Here is a 20493-nt window from a genome sequence, read left to right as displayed (position 1 = left end):
GCAGTCAGCCTAGTGTGTAATATCCCTTGATTCCTAACCGTTTTCTACTTGCAACACGTCTTCGATCTCACACACGCACACACACACTCACACACACACACACACACACACACACACACACACACACACACACACACACACACACACACACACACACACACTCTGCCATGTTTCTATAGTAGCCCAGACAAACCAGCCTCTGTTAACTTTTCCTGCTTGGGCTGGAGTCGATAACGTACTCGCTCCCGTCGCCGCCGCTCTCTCTCTCTGGCTTCACCACTCACTTCCCACATACACACACACACACACTTTATGCACTTGCTCTGTTCCAACTTGCTCTAGAGAGGACTATTTGCGTTTTCACTTCAGCCACCGTAGCTCTCCAACAGGCTCGGCACACTGGAGAGGCTTCAGTTGGTTGTAATCTCCTCATCTCACCACTACATGCCACTAGATCCTACACACTGGACCTTTAAAGCATTGATACATTATTGTAGAAAATGGCAATAGCAGGAACCAAAGACGAACATTTTCAAACTCTACATGTAGTGGAATGAGTCGTCAAATGACCCAGTATAAAGCACCATTAAAATTCCACAACATATAATTAGACCAATGTACAGTGGCATGGTTTGTCTTTCGTCAAAGTACTTTGAAATATAAATTCAGTTCAAATAATTTCTGACTTCCTCTCGAGTAGTTTGAGAACGTACGTCAGCGGTAGTTGTTGCATTATGTTCAAATGCAGCTTTAAACATAAAAGGCGTGAGAAAAGACGTGGTGACGCAAGGCGTTTGATCACTTACCGCCTTTGTCAGCGCTATAATCTTTGAGGTCGGCTTATCCCTGTACATCCAAACTTCCTGCTAACCTTGATTTACTTTCTTACCTCTCATTTTAGCTCTTTGTCAAAGACTTACACACACTCATATATATACACCCACATTCACATCCAATTACCCTTGACCTTGTGTGGTAGCTATACAGCTGCACATCTATATCTAAATCCCCGGTCTTAAGGTTGATAATCCCTCTCTTTTTCTCCTCCTTTGTCATCGTTCTCTCTCTGGCTCCAGGAGCAGCTTGATGTCGCCCTGTCGAAGACTTGTAAGCACTTTGATGTTTCGCACTACACCAAGGTCCAACTGGCATACACGCTCCTGGGAAAGACACAGGTCAGTGGTTTGACTCGTCTACAGGGTCACGGGGAATGGCTAAACATGACTGGATGTGATGGTCCGATTGTTGTCCTGGCGTACTGCATATGTCTTTTTGTTTGACTCTTGGTCTCTGTCTTTTTTTGGCGGGGGGGGATTGAGTGTCAGCATTTTTTAAAAGATTGTTCATCTTGGCTGTTCCTCTCCTTAACCTTATGTCAGGGCTGTGTTCATTCAATAGTCAGTGTTGTTTCTTTACTTTCACGACCTTTTGCCACCATTTAGATTAGGACGGTGTAAAGATATCTTCCACAGACACGCTGGTTAAACCATTATGAGAATGTAATTTGTTTTATTCAAGTTTCTCTTCGTCATTATTATTCCTTCTTGCCTCAGTCGAGTGTTTTCACCCCAGTGAGTGAATTCAGGGTTTTTTCTCACTGGAGTAGAGAATATTTTAGGCCACAGGGCGTGCATGTCATCCTTTGTGACTACGTTATGCTCCGCTTAATGTCAATCAACTGACACCCACCGAAATCACCCACAAAACAGACCCGAGTTCTTCAAAAATAATCCTTGGATAATATGAAATAAGCTCTCGAAACGGCTGAGATGATACAGTCACAACAACATTTTTGAAGCTGTAAAACATTTATGTTAAGAACAACAACAAAACACTAACAACAACAACAACACCAACAAAACACTCCTGCTAAAAAATGCCTGGGGAGAAATATAACGAACCACAGATATTATCATTTATCACTCGCGTCTTTCTTTTCTTGCTCCTCATATCCCATTCCAGCCCTCATATTTTTTGGCAAAAAGCATTGATCTCTAATGCTCAGGCCTCTCTCTTTAATAAACCATGCACTCCATCATCACCTGCAACATATCACTTGGCCCTGATCTCTTTCTTCTGCTTTGAATTACATTTCTTCTTCTTCTCTTTTTCATAGCCCTGATCTTATGCTTTCTGCTTAGGTGTGAAAATTATTTTCTTTTCACCTCCCTATTTTCGTGTACCAGTGCTCTCTGATATGGGTTATAATCAGTCAAGGCTGGAGTTGTAAGCGCGAATTATAAACTTTGTGCTTACGTAATCGTTGTCGTCCTTGAAATATTTGTTACTTTCCTACTCCAACGTGCTGAAATGAGTAGGCAGTCTATCCAGCCACGCATGATCGTTTTGAACGATGATGAGGCTGACATGCATGCCGGGCCTGAAAAATATACTATCAATACTTTTCAAATCATACAGAAAATATCTAGCCTGGAACAACAAAGAAACATAAAAAACACGTTTCTTGGGTCTTTTTATTGATTGTTTTAATCGTTAGCATTCAATGAACTTCAACTGTCAATCAAAACAAATAAGGTTGTAAAGCCTACAAATAGCATTGCTTTTATATAAGTCTTTCTGTTGTGCATTTTCCCCGTCCGCTAAAGTGGCGGATGGCCTGACGATTTTACCTTAAAATTTACCTGCATTTGGCGGGTGGTGGGTGCTAATTTCAGAGCTTTCACAAACTCTGTTCCTCAAAGAGCCTCATTCTCATCCCGGCACTCACACGACAACGAACGTATTCTCTCATTGTTATTCAAAACTTGCGTCAATGTTGATGCTAATAAATCTGCTATATGCCTCTTGATATTAACAACCATGCTTGAGGTGGAGTCTGGGTCATCAGCGCTTGTTGAGAGTGACTGTTTTTTCTGTGATAATGAGCATTTTCAGACTCTAAAGTTAACTAAGGAGTTGTTCTTGACTGCCTCTTGCCATTGCTCCTAAGGGCTTGTTGTTGTTTTCATCTTCCCTTCTCTTTTTTTCTTTTGCTTGCACTGAATAGATCTATCACACCCTCTCTCTGCATCTGCATTCCTCACATGATACCTCTATGATCTTAGTCTGAATCTTATAGTCTTATTTTTACTTCTAATGACACTTTTCAGTTGAATACATGAATGAACTGTGTCATCCAAGAGGTACAAGGCTCTTGACCCACAGTAGCATAGCACCTCAGACCATCTGTGTTTTCTTTACACTGCTCTCTCTGGCTCTCGTTCTCCTGGCTCAGAGCCTAATGAACATGACACCCAGGTTGTTTTTCCAACATTTATCTGAATGAAACATCTGCTTGCTTAGTATAAGTAGTTTCTAGATGAGTCTGTTTGCTTTTGCACTTGATTGATAATTATGTCTAAAGATGATGATTATTAAAATGTAAGTTGCCTCCTTTTCTTGTCTACCGTCCATGCTTTGTACAGCCAGCGATGTTCACGGATTTTTTTTTTGCACAGATGAAGTGAAACTCCCTCAGAAAAGAAGGAAGAAATGTTAAATTACTTTTGTGGCAGCAGGCAGTCAGAATGGATGGGGGGCAACATTTTGTGGTTGTTTGTAAGACAGTCTAATTGCACTGAAACACTGTGCCCACGTCTCCTGCGACTCTGGTGTCCTCGAATTCACTAGGGTCCCGTAGCAAGGCTGTGGGTGGGAGCTGCAGAGCAGAAAATGAGGGTGAATGTAACTTGAGAGAACAACAAACTTGAATTGCAAAGGCACAAACAGGGCTCAGCGCAGCGGAGCGACATTGTACTGCAGATGTTTTTTGATAAATCACGCTTAAGAGCAAATCTTACTAAGCCAAAAAGCTGCTTTAATCAGTATTTTTATATTAACAATGGATCAAATTATTAAATTTTATGTTAATAGGGTGGAAATGGAAAAAAAAAACTGAAAATGATCACATGTCTCTGCAGTTCCCCTCAGCTATTTCAAGCAATTTAGGGTCTTTTAACTCATTGTGTTCGTTTTAAAGAACGCATCTTTACTGTTTTGTTTACCCTCACTGTTCTCATTAGGATCTTTGCCAGCCGCATATGGCAGCTTTTTTTCAGTGACTAACTAACTGATTATCTAATTAGAATCGAGTATTCAACAAAGCCGTGTAATAATATTTGTATAATGTTTCATATGCTAAATTTAACAGTGTAAGAGTAATTGGGGGCATTTTCCTTTAATTCATAGTGCCCTGATAATCAATCATTTTGATGAAATAGCTCTGGGTAATCCATATGAGATGAATGGTGCTGTGAGGTGAACAGAGCTGGAGGCAGTTAAGTGTGCTACCATACATATCACTAATATGCCTCTGCCATTGTGTTTTTCAAATTGTTCTTTGCCGTAATGGCTTCATTAATGACACTTTCCACAGCAAACTGAGCTGGTTTCAGAGGCAAAATTGCCCATTTTCACTTGGACTTGAACATAGCAGTTCCCAGGAGACAGCTCTGCCCATTTCCCCTCATGCATTATTGTTTAGCTAACATAATATGTCTGCAAATAATCCAAAATATCGAGTATACAGCATGTGTCTCGAAGAAGTTTGATTTGTAATTTTCCCTATCCGTCTGCCTTTTCACAGATCCACTCTGGTAGATGACAGTGACATCTTAACATAGTCGTTTTTCATAACAGTGTGTGATTGGCTCTCTCTGCAGACTGCTATGGACCAGCTGCACATGCACTTCACCCAGGCTATCCACAACACGGTGTTCCAGGTGGTGCTGGGATATGTGGAGCTGTGTGCTGGCAACGCTGACACCAAGTTCCAGAAGATGCAGTACAAGGACCTGTGCACGGTAAGGAGACGAGTGTGTGCGTGTGGGTGTAAGTGGGTTGTCAATTTATTCCACCAGTATTCACCCATTCTGTCTTCAAGTCTAATAGCTTTTTGCCCAGAGAAGGTTCAGTCCCCTTTGTTAAGATTAACCACTTATTTACTTAGTTAAGTGGAATATTCATTTAGAACAAAAAACACCACCTGCAGAGTGCTTTGATGAAAAGACAAATGACACACTCAAACTTTGTTGCTCACATTATGCCTCTAGCTTCCTTATTTCATGACAAGGGATTCTACAGATTCTCAGTAATAGAGTGAAATGAAATGAAGTGGAGGAGAAAGCGATTCAGAGAAAGGAATGTATATTGTAGCCCTGCACTTTGAGATAATTAATCTTGCTCACAATACAGAACCAATGCACTGCAGCAGCAACAGCACATTCTGATTGGGCTCTCCATACCGGCACACACGCCTCAACTCCCTCTCTGTCTTTTTCTTTCCCTCCGGATCAAAATAAATCACATTTGCATGGCCAGCAAGCCATAACTTTAGTCAATTCGTCATTATCTTGCTGGGGTGAGTTTTCTCCCCCCAGGGGTCTGTGTTACAGTCTGACCTACAGTGTGGAGGGGTATGTAGAGGTATAGGTAAAGGTTATCTCTGCATGATCGGAGGGTACAATTTGTTTCTTTACAGTCTCTCCTGATATGTCAGTTGTGGGAGTTTTTTCCCTCCCTGAGCTCCATGTGTGGCCTTGCTGTTTGACTGCACACCATTTACTAGGGGCATTGCCAGCTGTGCTCATATCTACAATGCCCTGCCCTTTACCTCTTACCTTTGTGTTACCTCTTCACTCTTCATCTCTTCTTGCCCTGCTTCTTTTTTTTGTCTGTTTATGCATGTTTTCCTGCCCCAGTTGGTAAGCGGCATGGAAGAAGCAATATTCAGTTTATTAAAGCCGGGGGTTCTGGGTCGAGGTTTCTTTTGGTGGGACCCGGTTTAGATCCAGAGGGGTTCAGTGGTAGCCTGCATTCAAGCTGGCTGGCGGGATGTTTTCAGTGTAGGAGCTGAATAAAAGATCAGTCTCTCTGTCGTTTCAAACTCAGTTTGAGCACATTTTTTTGTGTCACCATGAAATTGTGTCAAAAGTAGAACGAAAAATGTTTGGTGGGATGTTTTTTTTAAGATTACTTTTGGGCCTTTTGCCTTTATTGACAGTGATAGTTATTAAAGGGGGAGAGAGAAGGGATGATACGCAGCAAAGGGCCACAGGTGGGATTCGAACCCCGGGCCGCTGCGGTAAGGACTCAGTCAGTAGGCTTGTAACAAGGAGTGGTATCACTGGTAGCATACGGTGCATGGGATTCCCAAACAGAAGACTGTGGATGTAATGAATTGATGCTGATAAATTTCTCAGTTGTGGTCTGAGGAAGAGTTCTCTCTCATTGTTGTGGGTAAAGAGCTTTCTTGCATGGAAGTCTGCTAGCTTGACCAGTGGCTGCTGTTATAAATGATGTACTCGACTCCACTCTTTTTTGCCTAGTGCTATGAATACATCAGAAGCAATGCCACTATATATATATACCGTACTACAGGATTCTTGATAGTAATACCAGTTTATCAACAATCCAGTTAGCTTTTGAATGCTTATGACTGTAGATTTAAGTGCATGACCTGTCGAGGTATCAGTGTAAGTACTGTATAATCCACCTTACTTATATTTCACTAGTATTGTAAATAAGGTGGAAAATGACTTTTCATAAGAGAGTAGTTGCCTCTTGGACAGTGTCTCCATAAACGACAGCTGAGCCGGCAGCTCTAAGCTAACGGTACAAACAATGGCAACAGTGCTGACAGAGCTAACAGTGTGCTACACTTTCTCATCGACGCTGGTCGGGACGCCGTTATCAGCTGTAACCGACGTATGAGTGCACTGCAGAATGGCGGCCATGAGTAAGCAAGTGGGGCACGCTCACATGCACCAATATGCACTTAAAGGCATGTACGGCCTGCCCGGGTGTGACAACAAAGCACGGAGAATCTCGGACTACAACACACACGGAGAGGGAGAGCGAATTCATTCTCTGCTCAGGTAGACATTACTCCTCTATATCTTTACATAGCAGATAGTTTTTGCTGCTATATTAAAGGAACAGTGTGTAACATTTCCGGGGATCTATTAGCAGAAATGGAATATAGTATTCATAACTATGTTTTCATTAGTGTATAATCACCTGATCTAAGAATCGTTGTGTTTTCGTTAGCTTAAAATGAGCCCTTCATATCTAAATAGGGAGCGGGTCCTCTTCACGGAGTACGCCATGTTGCTCCGCCATGTTTCTACAGTAGCCCAGAACGGACAAAACCAAACACGATTGAAAGCCTTTCACATTTTTTACGTTACCTGAAGGCCACTGTAGTTCTCAAACATGCTTGTGAAACTGTGGTATCGCCAGCCGCCGTCTGACTTCTGTTGCTCCTAAATTAGCTGTTATTATGGTAAGGATGGCCTCTAAGCAGAGAACGGCGTTACCACTTTTGGATTCCCTGAAATACTGTGTGCATGCAAATATTCAGTAGTTACATACACATCCTTATGTTTACTTGAGTTTGACAGATACACTGTCAGCCCACCATGTTGCCTGGATGACCCCACTCATTCCACAATCACACACATACTGTACAAATACTCTTATCAAGATTGATGGGATATGCCATTACACTCTCGGCTGTGCGATCGTGATTGATAGGGCAGCGCACCCACACACAGGCTCACACTCAAATGAAGAGCTATGTGAACACCCACGCACAGTCAATTTGTGTCGCCTGCAGCATTTGCAGCCTGTCTGCAGTGATTTTTATGGGGAGATCAAGCGGTTTGCTTACTTTTACTCCAAATCCGTATCGAAGGCACTTATGCACCCGCCTCTAAAATGTCAAAAGGAGAGCTACCTGAAGTACCCTGTGTGAAATAAGTGTCTTTGTAGCTCATGTGGTGCACAAACACTGGATTGAGCTGGTTTTGAAGAGATGCTAAAACTCTGAAGATGGGTTTGCCAACTTGTATTTGAAATGCCTTTCAGTGTCCCTCTCTGAGGTTCTTTGGGACTTTATGAAAGGATAAAGGAATTCATTGACAGTTCCCAAGGTCTCTCTGGCTGGTATATACCTGTGACAAGTTCTCTTTCAAATTAACGGAGAAGGTGGTTGGGGAAATCAGCTAAGCAATGACGTAAAATGTAGAAGTTAAAGGGACAGTGTGTGGGATTTGGCGATATCTAGTGGTGTGGTTGCAGATTGCAACCAACTGAGTACTAGGCTTGCCGAGTTAGTCGGTATTACCGGTGTTACCGGTGTTACCGATTACATTACTTACCCACCACCCCCAACGTTGTTTTACAAACTGAGAGTGAAAGTGTCTGCTGCGTGCATAGTCTCAGCTAAGAGACATAGCAGGAGTTAGATTTTACACACACGGGACGAGAGAGAGTTGGACAGACAAGACGATGGTGGAGGATTTGGCGTAAAAGCGAAAAGCAAAAGCACCTATTTGGCAGTACTTTGGATTTAAACCCAGTGCTGTAAGGGAACCATAAGGTTAATGGGGTAATTGCCTTGCGGAGGACTGAGCGTTCACAGCTAGTGTGCACGGGCACAGCAGCTCCAGGTAGAAACCTGCGGCCTCGCAGTAAAAGCTGGACCAGAGAGCCCAGACACACAGCCACCCAACGATAAAGATCAAAGTAAGCGCTCTACATATATTGCGCGCCGTCTTTTCTTGTAAGATATCCGGTGTAATCGGTAACACCGGTGTTGTCACAAGTTAATTAACTGATGGGAGAATTTCCTCACCGTGACATCCCTACTGAGTACCCTTCCGCCCCCTCACGAAACCGGGGTAATGCCAGTTTTGCACACTGCGGCTCACGTTACCACAGTTTAACAAGAATTACGGTTAAAGTCTCTTGTTGGTAGCAGTGTTTGGTTTGTCTGTTCTGGGCTACTGTAGAAACATGGCGGAGCAACAAGGCGGACTCCGTGAAGAGGACCCGCTCCCTATGTAGATATGAAAGGCTCATTCTGTTCTTCATATCATATTATGAATATTATATTCCATTTCTGTTTATAAATCCCCGAAATGTTACACACTGTTCCTTTACTATTGTGGAACTGTATCAATACAAAACTAGGTGTTTGTGGAGCAGAGCTATCTTATTCAGCTGCTGTTCCCCTGATAAATAAAGGTGAAGAAAATGTTAGAGCCACATTAGACCTCCTGAACTCGCATCTTAGCTATGCAACTTTAAAATTCAAGGGAAACGGGAACACTCAGAGAGGTCAGTTCTGATTGTGAAAGGGTCTTATTAATTTTACATCAGCATCTCATCATTATTGGCCAGCCTCATTCCTTATCAATCCCCTTGTCTGTCTGACTTTTCTCCTGATGGAAATGGGACGGTTCGCTCCCAGAACCATAGGAGAGGAGGTGACTGTAAAGGCTAAACCATATACTGTACTGCACTTTCATATTGTATTGACCACAGGAGTTATAGTAATGATATTCATTCTAATCTGAAAAATATCGGAAAATGAGAATACGCTATTGTTTCTGATAATTCCACTAAGTCGTAGGCTGTAATGAACATGGTGGACTCTAGAAGCTGCTAGCGGGGCTTTAGCCTTCTATGATTGTTTTCTTTTTTACCTGTGTTATACAAAGCCATTAGCTCACCCCAATAATATCAAACAACTGCTCAGTAACCCGTAGTGATCCATCCCACTCTCTTTTGTGCAGTGTCACATTATTTTTATATAGGCCGACCTTCGGTTCAGTTGTATATCTGAAGGATGGACCATTTTGCGAGGCTGTGGAGCGGATGCAGTTTCTTTTTCATGTTAAGCAGTGCCATGATCCCAGGCCTGCTTTTTGTGTTTATTTAATCATGGCCGCTGATGGCGTCATTACAGAATGAAACTAATCTACTGCCAAACATTGTGCATCTTATCAGCATAGCTGTTATGGATGGAAATTGGTCTCATGTTGTTTGTTGTTATTACTCTGCCACAGTAGCAATAGACATCTAAAGACTGCAGCTGTTAATCATGTAGAGTGTTTTTTTTTTTGTTTTTTTCCCAGAGGAATGATTTTTGATCCTCAGGCCAGGATGCCCCATGCATTATATTTTTTTTCTGTTCAGTTGATTGGATGATTCTTGTATGTTTCTGGGGAATCTGTGGTTTGAATAGCAACAAAAACGTCTCACTCTGAATCCCATGGAGACTCAGTCAATGCCTTTGACAAAGTTGACACGTGCAATGAACCTTGTCGTTGCGCATGGCAAGTTTTTGTGATGAAACACTTTGAAGTGCAGCATGAAACAGGGAGCAGATGATCGAAAAAATCTCCAGTCGCCTCACTCAGAGGCCATCCTTACCATAATAACACTACTTTAGGGGTGTTAATGTTTAAAGATGTTGGCTTTGATGATAGCATCAGTAAGTAACCACTCAAGCAGAAGCAGCAACCTAGTTTTTTTTTACTCTTTAAGGGCGTGCCACAGGGTTCTATATTGGGTCCTCTGCTCTTTACATTATACATAAGAAATTGGTTTTTATCCACTTTTATGGCGATGATAATTGCATGTCACATTCGTGAGGCCTTTATTAACTTACAGACTGATTTTATGCCATCCAAAATGCTACAAAAGATCTGAAATTTACTGTTAGATTAATTTGGTAATATACGATTTGTGTTTACAAAGTCATTTCAAAAGAATTTTCAGACCTCGTAGCACTTTACCTAACTGCCTAGATGCATTGTTTAAAATGTGTCCTATATGTTGGCAAAAGTTAAAGGAACAGTGTGGAACAATTAGGGGGATCTATTGGCAGAAATAGAATATAGTATTAATAAGTATAATTTCTCTAGTGTATGATCACCTGCAAATAAGAGTCGTTGTGGTTTTTTTTTACCTTAGAATGAGCCCTTCATAGCTACATACGGAGTGGGTCCTCTCTTCACGGAGCAGACTGCCATGTTTCTACAGTAGTCCAGAACGGACAAAACAAACAGTGTAAACTTTTCCTGCTTGGGCCAGAGTCGATAACATTACTTGCTCCAGAGTTAACCCCTGTCACTCCACAGCCGCTGGGAAACAAGTCACGCGAAACCTCTGTTGGTCTTGAGGAGCTGCAGCATTTACTTCTGCACAAACTGCAACTTCCACTGAACATTCCCTCGATATTCTCAGAGCTGAACTAACTCTGTCTTCAGCTCCACTAGCTCACTTGTTCGCTCACATCACACACATTCATTGCCGCTTTCTCTCTCTCTCTTACTTCACCACTCACTTCCCACGTACACACACACACCTTGCTCTGGCTCTGCTATATTCCAAATGACCTACGCTACTCTTACAACAGCTCTAGAGAGGGCCATTCATGTTTTGGCGTCGGCCACCATAGTTCTCCTATACACGCTTGGCACACGGGAGAGGTTTCAATCTACAACCTCACCGCTAGATGTCGCTAAAGCCTACACACTGTTCCTTTAAGCCAGACTCTTTACAGACTTGTGCACCAAGTTGTGTTTGAGACTGTGTTTGTCTGAGAAAAAAGAAAGATTCCTCTTTAGGAGTGTGTACTCTGTACTTAGTTTCTTTTCTGGCACAGCAGCTCTACAGATTGCTGACTATGTGTTTGATCTCATGCAGGTTAATCAGGTTATTTATTCTTTTTTGAAAGGCAGGGGGTGTGATTTGTCTGTTCCTAAAGAAAGTGAATCAGCTGAATCAAGGTTACCTGCCTTCGCTTGCACATCTCTTTTGTAAATTGTCATGTGGGGCATTTCTTTCCTGCGCACTCCTCCACACACCCACACACACACAATTGAAAAAAAATCACTCAGCGCTTTGTCTTTTGAAAACCTCCCTGACAGAGCTTGGCATATGTTATCTGCATAACGATGGGTTACTGTCTTCAGAAAACCAAATGGCTGAAAATAGATCCCAAGCCTGCCTCGTGCGAGCTCTCGTCACTGGACTAGTTTAGAAGGCTGTGTCCAGCGAGAAGGATGACAAAAGTTTTTTATTTAATTTTTTTCTTGTGTAACCTTACTGCAAGTGTGACGTGCAAACACTCTTATGTCCGTTGTAAACTATAACACACACACACACACACACACACACTAATACTGAAGAATACAGCAGTTCTGTGTAGGTGTATTTCTTCTCATCAAACCCACTGAAGATCCACACCCACACACTCCTCTTACCCCCACATTGTTTCCCCTCACCTCAGTTGCCTGGCAACATGCTGCTGTAATATGGTTGGCTGGTGAACAACATGGGATGTCAAATGTAAGCCCTGTTTTGACCAAGCAGGTTCATTAGCTTCCCCATCTGACCGGTGGTGCTAGAGCCGGTGTGTAACTGAAGCTATGTTTATCTCTATTTGTTTATTTCCGGTTGGCCTCCTAAGCACTGCTGCTCAATTATTTCCTTTAAGTGTGTGTGGCAATTATAATTCTAGTATAGTACCCATAGTAGAAAGTATACAGTAGTAATACATTTATTATTATTATGTCATGGCTGTGTCTATTAGTGCTAGTATTTTATGTCATATTTGATAGTGGATACACAAAAACAGTATATCCAGAATACTGTATTCTAGTATAAGTACTGTTGATATCGAAGGAGCATTAAAGTTGTTTAGATGTAATTATTCAGCAGCCTTATGATTGATATTTAACTTCATTCACAAACAGTGCGCACGCACAAATCTGTACTTAAAGCTTCAGTAGGCTGAAAGTTTTTGGCATCATTGGGCAAAAATTCCATAATAACTTTTCAGCATATTGTATTATAGCGTATTGTGTTCGAGTGTTCTAAGAGGAAACTAGACTTCTGTACCTCCTCATGGCTCTGTTTTCAGGCTTTAAAAAATCTAGCTCGTGACGAGAGACTTTGACCAATCACAGGTCATTTCAGAGATAGAGCGTTCCTATTGGCTATGCTCCGACTGGTGGGCGGTACTTGGTATTTCCTCAACTGATCTCAACATGGCTGCTGGGTCACGAACTTTATCATTTTACAGCTAAACAGTACACTACAAGATGTTTCTGAAAACATTTTTGGCAAGAAATAGGCATTACAGTAACAGAATATTGATTCATATTTGATCATCGCTGCCTAGTTTGACCGTTTGATAGGAGTTTGCGGGTGATTGACAGCTGCTCAGAGATCAGATGGTCCTCTTCCTCCATCTTTTTCCTTCTGGTCTGTCATTCTTTGTTTCGCATCAACTTTAATATCAAACCACTTCTTTTTGACCTGAGCCACAGTCCGTAGTTTATATCAGGGGACACAACATTCACAACCTGAGTTATTGTCACCCAAAACCCTTTTCTGCCTTCCGCCTCGGACACTATTGTCTCAATTTCTTCAGTAGTAGTTTTTTTCCTTTTTGCTGTAGGGACCATGCTTCTCTCTTTTACAACAACTTCACCACTTTGTCAATGGGCAGGATGCTGATTGCAAATAGCGAGCATGCGCTTGTCAATTAAAATTATTCTGATCCACTGACATAGACACGCTGGTAAGAACAAAATTGGCTGGTGGGCATGTTTCATGAATCCGACGGTAAATTTGCATGTGCACTTATTTTGTGCAGGATTACTTTTTTTTTACTACAGTACCACAATTCGGCCATATTATGTTGGACCTGTAGCGCTCAGGCTAATAAAGAGCAATATTGACAATTCCCCACTTCCCCTTAACATGAACTAGAACTAGACAGCAGTAGATTTATTTGACAGAATCTGCAGCGACATAACTTGAAACATAATCTTGATGATGCTCCATGATTTATCCTGGTATTTAGAGCACATTATTTTACTAAATTTAAATGCCTTATTTTAATGCTTATTTAATTCACTTAGCTATAACAAATTTTTTTTTTTTTTTAAAGTTATTTTTTGGGGTGATTTTTAAGCATTTTATTGATAGGACAGTGGATAGAGTGTTGGAAAGGGGGAGAGAGAGAAGTGACATGCGGAAAGGACCACAGGCCGGATTCGAACCCGGGTCCACCGCTGCTAGGACTGAGCCTTGGCATTTACATGGGCGCTCGCTCTACCGACTGAGCTAACCAGCCGCCCAGCTATAACAAATTTTAATATTTAATATCCATATAGAGAGGATCCTTTTATGCAGTACAGTTATACACAGTAAATTGTTCAGCCTGAACCAACGGAGAGCAAAATAAAGATGATTTGCAAAATGTGTTCCAATTGTTCCCCGTCTTACCTAATGGCTGGTTGATACTGTTCTGTGGTTTTTGTGCTGTTCATGGCATAAATGGAGATTATACTGTACTCCCTACCAATATCAGGTAATGCAATGTTATTGCATTCAACACAGCTCATAAATAACAGCCAGTATTTGTGTGTAATATTGGAGGTCTACTACACGTCTGACTGCACATCCTGCAGTTACCACTGGTGCCATAGACTGTTTTTCTAAAAAAAAGAAAGAAAAAAAAGCCTCAATTACAAATTCCACTTATTGTTTGATTGGTTAAGTGAACTATTTACACAGTTTGCTGTGGTTGCAGAGGCAAAGAGGTTTGTTATTTGTTTTTTTAAATGTTAATTTGGAGATGTGTTGCCATTGTTGTGGTTACAAAAACATCCTCAGTAGAAAACGGTGATTCATGTCGTTTGTAGCAAAGGTATTAAAACCTCTCAAGTTTGAGTGCAGTTAAAACAAATTCAAATGAGGATTTATTACACTGGTAAGAGCATAATTGACTGTCATCATTGGAGGGTTTGCGGGGCATGTTGTTTTAATGTGCTATTGAGAGTGGCTGGCTAACATCTGATGTACAATCAACATTGAAATATGAATGCAAGCATCACCTTACCTCCAATATTTTGTCCTTAAATGCAATATACCAACTTCTTCATTTTAATAATGTTCACTATTTCACTTTTCACACTTTTAATTTGAAGCGCTATTGATTACCTGTTAAACTTTGGTGTTTTGTGTAGTGATGTTACATGTCTGAGAAATGGCTATTAAGTTATAGCATTTCAAACAACAGTGCTTGACAGCAGTGGAGGCTGTTGTGCAATTTAGCTGCCTTGGGCAACAGCTCTGTCGTTAACATCTTTTGAGATTGTGGCCATTACATGTTTTTTTGTTGATTGTGTACAGTGATGAATGTACCTCAGGTGTCTCACTAAGAACCGTTCTGTTGAGAGATTGTCCTTGCAAGTGGTGGTTTGTCACTCAGGGACTCAGACATTCCAGAGGAAAATACCAGAAGAAGAGGGCGAGGGACTTTATTCATGTTAGTTTGTGCACAGTTGGGGTCTTTATTGCAATGCACTGCTTTCTCCATCTGCAATTACCAGTGTGTGAGGCTTGTGTTTATATTTACAATGGAAGCTGCAACCACTGTGGTGGTTTAAACAAAGTAAAGCGCGGCTGCTGTCGACAGCACCGTTTCATCTGGCTGTGATTAATTCGTCTCCGGGCATGTTGACGGGACTCTATTGGCGAGTTATTTGCTAGAGTCTTGAACTGTGTCAGTGGCTACTATTGCGCCAGCTGCACTTTTCTCTGGTGAGCCAGATTTTTATTTAACACACACATTTTTCCAGGCTGTCTCCAGGCGGTCTCCTCAGAGCTCAGAATGAGATGTGCTCTTCTGTTGGATGTGTGCAGGAAAAACAGCAGTGTGCATAGAGTGGCGCAGGAATGAGTCTTAAAACCCGGAAATGAGTCAGCATTTTAGCACTTCCGGTTCCCTCGTTTGGAAGTCAGTGGGTTTTTTGAATGGGTTTTCAGTTAGATGCCTGAATAAGGTTTGTGGTTAACACAAGCTGAAGAGATGTATTAGTATAAAGAACACGCCACCAAAAGCATAACCATATGTAGAACAGTGTGATCTGCAATTTGCACTGCTGTCAGGATATAGTGACCATTTTATAAAAATTACCTTTTTAAATCATATGTGCTCCAATCTTGCCTACTGCTGCTTTAACACTCCAATGTACAGTTCGACACAGTGTCTCCTAGTGTGCAGAAATAATAAAGATGCCATTTTATGAAAGCAATAATTCACTTCAAGCCTTGGGCATTTGAACATTACGTCACAGCTGATGTATTACTTTCTGATTCACAGACAGTGGTTGATTATCCACTTGCACAGACTTATTATAGATCTACAGTACCCTCTGTGAGAGCCATCAGAAAATCATCCGTGCATATTAGTTTAGAAAGTTTTCATGGTATGATATAACCTAATGTGCATCAGATATAGTTGACACCCTCTTTATAACATCATTATTTTAATCAGTCCTAATTACATAAGATGAAAGTGTTTCTTGTGGCACTGAAAATAGATGTTTTCCAACGCAGTGTCCTTGAATGATGAGCATAAGCAGGCTTTAATTAGACGTAACATATAGGATCAGCTTTTTGTTTGATTCTCTAGTGCAGCACTGTGTGTTTCATAACTCCAATATTATTCCTTTTTTTCTCTTTCAGGTAAATACAATACATATGTGGCACACAAATAGAGTAATACAGCACACTACACTGAATTCATGTAATGTAGAAAAGAGCATCAGTGACCTTGTTTTCATCGCTTCTCTGTTCGCAGCACATCACCCCGGACAGCTACATCCCCTGCCTGACGGATCTGTGCAAGGCATTGTGGGAGGTGATGCTGAGCTACCACCGCACCATGCAGTGGCACGAGGAGCATGACAAACAGGAGACGACAGCCACTCCAGGTAAGAGACTACATTATACCTGTTTAACCCTATGACCTTTATCCTTTTTCAGAATCTGTTTATATTCAGCACAGTTCCCCGTAGAGGCATACAGTTTCAGAAATACAAGACGACCTCGTACGTACAGTGGTGGAAAGTAACTAAGTACATTTACTCAAGTACTGAACTTAAGTACAAATTTGAGGTACTTGTACTTTACTAGAGTATATCCATTTTCTGCTACTTTATACTTCCACTCCACAACATTTAAGAGGGAAAAATGTTGTACTTTTTTACTCCACTACATTTATCTGACCGCTTTAGTTACTTTACAGATGACAGTTTTTCATCCCCTTCCTGTCCAGTGAAAACAAAACAATACAATAAATCTTTATTGTCCACCAAGGTGGAAATTTGTCACAAACGGAGACCGCAGCATAAAAAACAGACAAGTAGTTAATTACAAACCAACACATAAACAGGTCATATTACACATTAAAACAGTTTATGTCAATGCCTGTGGCTCAGTCACTTTGTTGATTTTGAATGTTTGTGATAAACTGAGGGATGAAGTGTTTTTCTGAGAAATAGTAGTTTAAATGAGCACAACCAGCAGAAAAATGCAACATACACATTTAATGCAGCAGTGATATTAATCCAGAAACATCAGATATATTAATAAAACACTGACAGGATTTTCACTTGTAGTGGGGTATTTTCACAGTGTAGTATTAGTTATTTTACTGCAGTAAAGGATCGGAATACTTCTAACACCTCTGCTCACATAACATGGCTCGTACACCTTCTGTTTTGCACGAGCTCATATTTGGTGCTCACAGAGTATCTCGCAGATTCAGTTTACAGGAGTATCACTCTTTTCCTGGCTGTGTGATTTCAACACACAGCAGGTTTATTAGCTTTATAGCTCACAGAAAGGAAGGATTGAACCTTGGTGCATGAAAATAGAAGAGAGTATTGTATGCGTGCTGGTGCTTCAGTGCAGCACGCAGTGTAGTGGTACGGGTACTGAAGAGGCATGATATTTTTTTCATTTACTGAGCTCCCTTTCAGTGTAGAGGTCATTGAATGAGTCAGTAGTGGAGTAATCACTTTTGATCACACTGTTCTGACCCCCTCTGCAGCAATACAAAGAGATGTGCATTATAGATGCAGTTGTACAGTATCTCTCTGGTGCATTAATACAGTGGTTTGAATTATTTATTTTTCTATCATTAAAATGAATTGGTTTGACAATCTGTCCTAATAACATGAATATAAATTATATGTACACATTGTTGAATTTACATTGCGACATGGATATGACCCAGCCGTTTGGTTTCAAGGATAAATACATGCACAGGTGATGAAGCATGAATGATGCATTGTTTTCTAATGGAAATGTGTCATGCGTGACTTTGAGTGTGCTCTGTGTACAAGCTAATACAAACAGGACTTTCATGTCCAGCTGTTTCAGTTCACGATGGTACCGTTTGCATATAAAATTAAGACTTTTTCCATACGGAGTTGCTTTTTTACGTCGTCCTCAGTGACAAACTCACGACCCCTGACTAAGTGACATTTTATGGATATTTCATATTATATTCAATGCATAACAACAGTCCAGAACAACTAATAAACTGTACAATTAACCCAAATAATTCACACAATAACTGCAGGAAGTTCGTGTAAAACGAGCGATGTAGATGAATGAGCACATTATTTCCTGTGAGTATTGCGTCAGAGATGAGTTTTCCTGTTCTTTTTAGGAACTTTTAATACAATTCCCTGTATTGTGTATATTTTTTTAAACGTTTAATAATCATTCATACTTAATAGGCTTCTTTTTCTCCTGACAAATTCAGCGCTTTCTTCTCCCTGACGCTTGGTCATTGTTCTGTTAGCTCTTTGCTTGTTGTAACTGCGACCTCCCGTGAGGCTTTGGGGACCCCAGGTTGGGAACCAGTGATTTAGATCCCCAAATTCGACCTGCTTTATCATTTTAGAAAATAAATAGCACGTGCTTTTTGTACATTTTGTGACATTAACAGTATAAAGCACACCAGCTCTCCACTGGAAACTCCGCAAAGCTGCGCTCAAGCTATACGGCCCATTAAGAACAGCACGACGACTGAACACCACATCTGTCCAAACCCAAAGCTTATGTCTGGATCAACAAGAAAAGTCTCGCTTGTGTCGCAGCTTCTATCCATCCATGCCTTCAGTCAGCCAGATGTGAAAACATCAGCCACGAGAAGCTCAGTTGTCAAGGCGATACATACTTTGCGGTTTAGCAGTAAGCTCCACAAGAAGTTGAATTTCTTACCAGTGTAAGAAAAAGAAAACATACTGGATTTGGTTTATAGCTCTTTCACTTCATAACTGTTTATATAATTTGTTTTGCCAAAGACTTTGTCAGATATTAGCTGCAAATGCAGACCTGTCAAATTAGCTGGTGCCTTCCTACTGTGTATGGAAAGATAGCTCATTTCCATTTCCCATACTGCAGAATTCATTAGGCGAATGGATGAGGACACAAAGATGTCCTGAATGGTTGGCGACATGCTAAGTCCTCAGCATCCTTCATTAGATGCCATCCTCCTTGAAGGGGAAAGGACGTACTCCACATTCCCTTTCACAAGGCCCATCTATCATCTCGCTATTTGATTGGCTGTCACCTCTGTCCTCCGTGTAAAGGTGTCCCCGACCCTGGCTTTGTCCCGGCTTTCACCTTTCTCTCTCTCTATCCGCATGTGTGTGTACGGTCCATCAGAGTAATGATTTACTGTACAGGCTTTGTGTAATTTGTTGAAGAGTATGACCTCCGCAGACAGTGACCGCCATCTCTCACAGGAGTCCTAACGGTCAGGCCCACTGAAGATCACTCCTCTTCTGTGACAAACACACTATCCTCACGTCATTGAGAAAGTAAAATGAGCATCCCGTTGAATTTAAGCCCGTGGCCACTTGATATACTGAGCTGGTCAGTGTAACGTTTCAGTAATTAATCTTGCCACTTGATGAAAGGAAAGACTGTTTCAGGAAGTAATATGGGCCAGGGTCGTGTCCCTACCTGACAACATAGATTTGCTGCCCCGTCATGTTTTATCAGAGCTGATGGCCGTCAGGCGCAGGGGGTGGCTCCGTGTGCGTGAGAGCACTCGAGTGTGTGAAAGTAAATAACCATGGTTCATACAGAGCATGGGCATGGACCATATAGGCTGATATTGAAATGTATGGCGGCTGTTTGCTCTGCTGTGATAAAGAAAAGTATCGGTTTTCAGCAGTCAGGGTGAGAGTTGGCCTTCATGCCTCATTAATGTTCAGCAGTAACACGGCATATACACTGAACTAGGGAGCATGCTATGTGAAATAACATACGGTTTACTGACCTCTCCCAGTACATATGGCAATTTATTTTTTTTGATTGACCCATTTCATCTTACTTTTCTCTTCATGCAGGCCTCCCTTCCCCTACATCAACATGACCAATCTAATTTTTTTCTCAATATTTACATCTTGCTTATAGAGCATGTGTATTCAGTAATTGAATTTATTTGCCCTTCAAATGCATCTTCTTTAAAGGACTCTCAGGTTGGAAGTTAAATACAACATTGCGACCAGCCTTTCAACACATATAGGTGTGCATGCAAATTAAAAAAAGACTTATTTGTAATGCTCGAACTGCACCAAATAAGAACTGAATAAATTAAAGAGGACCTATTATGCTCATTTTCAGGTGCATACTTGTATTTTGGGTTTCTACTAGAACATGTTTACAAGATTTAACGTTAAAAAAAAATGCTTTACTTTTGTCATACCGGCTGTGTTGCAGCACCTCCTTTTACTTACTGTCTGAAATGCTCTGTTTGAGATCCTGGCTTCCCCCTCCCGAACAGTCCAGTCTGCTCTGATTGGTCAGTTGGCCCACTCT

General features: G+C 41.2%; 1 protein-coding gene across 2 annotated transcripts in view; it reads left to right on the top strand.

The window, feature by feature from the left end:
* Window positions 1-20493, top strand: part of vps50 (VPS50 EARP/GARPII complex subunit) — a 124551-nt gene that overhangs the window by 39231 nt on the left and 64827 nt on the right. For both annotated transcript variants that reach the window (XM_037794526.1, XM_037794525.1), the window contains exons 11-13: window positions 1077-1175; window positions 4662-4802; window positions 16451-16583. In XM_037794526.1, the coding sequence (XP_037650454.1) occupies window positions 1077-1175; window positions 4662-4802; window positions 16451-16583 (373 nt within the window). The remainder of the gene's footprint in view (window positions 1-1076; window positions 1176-4661; window positions 4803-16450; window positions 16584-20493) is intronic.

The sequence above is a fragment of the Sebastes umbrosus genome, chromosome 15 (genome assembly GCF_015220745.1).
Source record: "Sebastes umbrosus isolate fSebUmb1 chromosome 15, fSebUmb1.pri, whole genome shotgun sequence".
Lineage (NCBI taxonomy): Eukaryota > Metazoa > Chordata > Actinopteri > Perciformes > Sebastidae > Sebastes > Sebastes umbrosus.
This window is presented reverse-complemented; position numbering and strand designations above follow the sequence as displayed.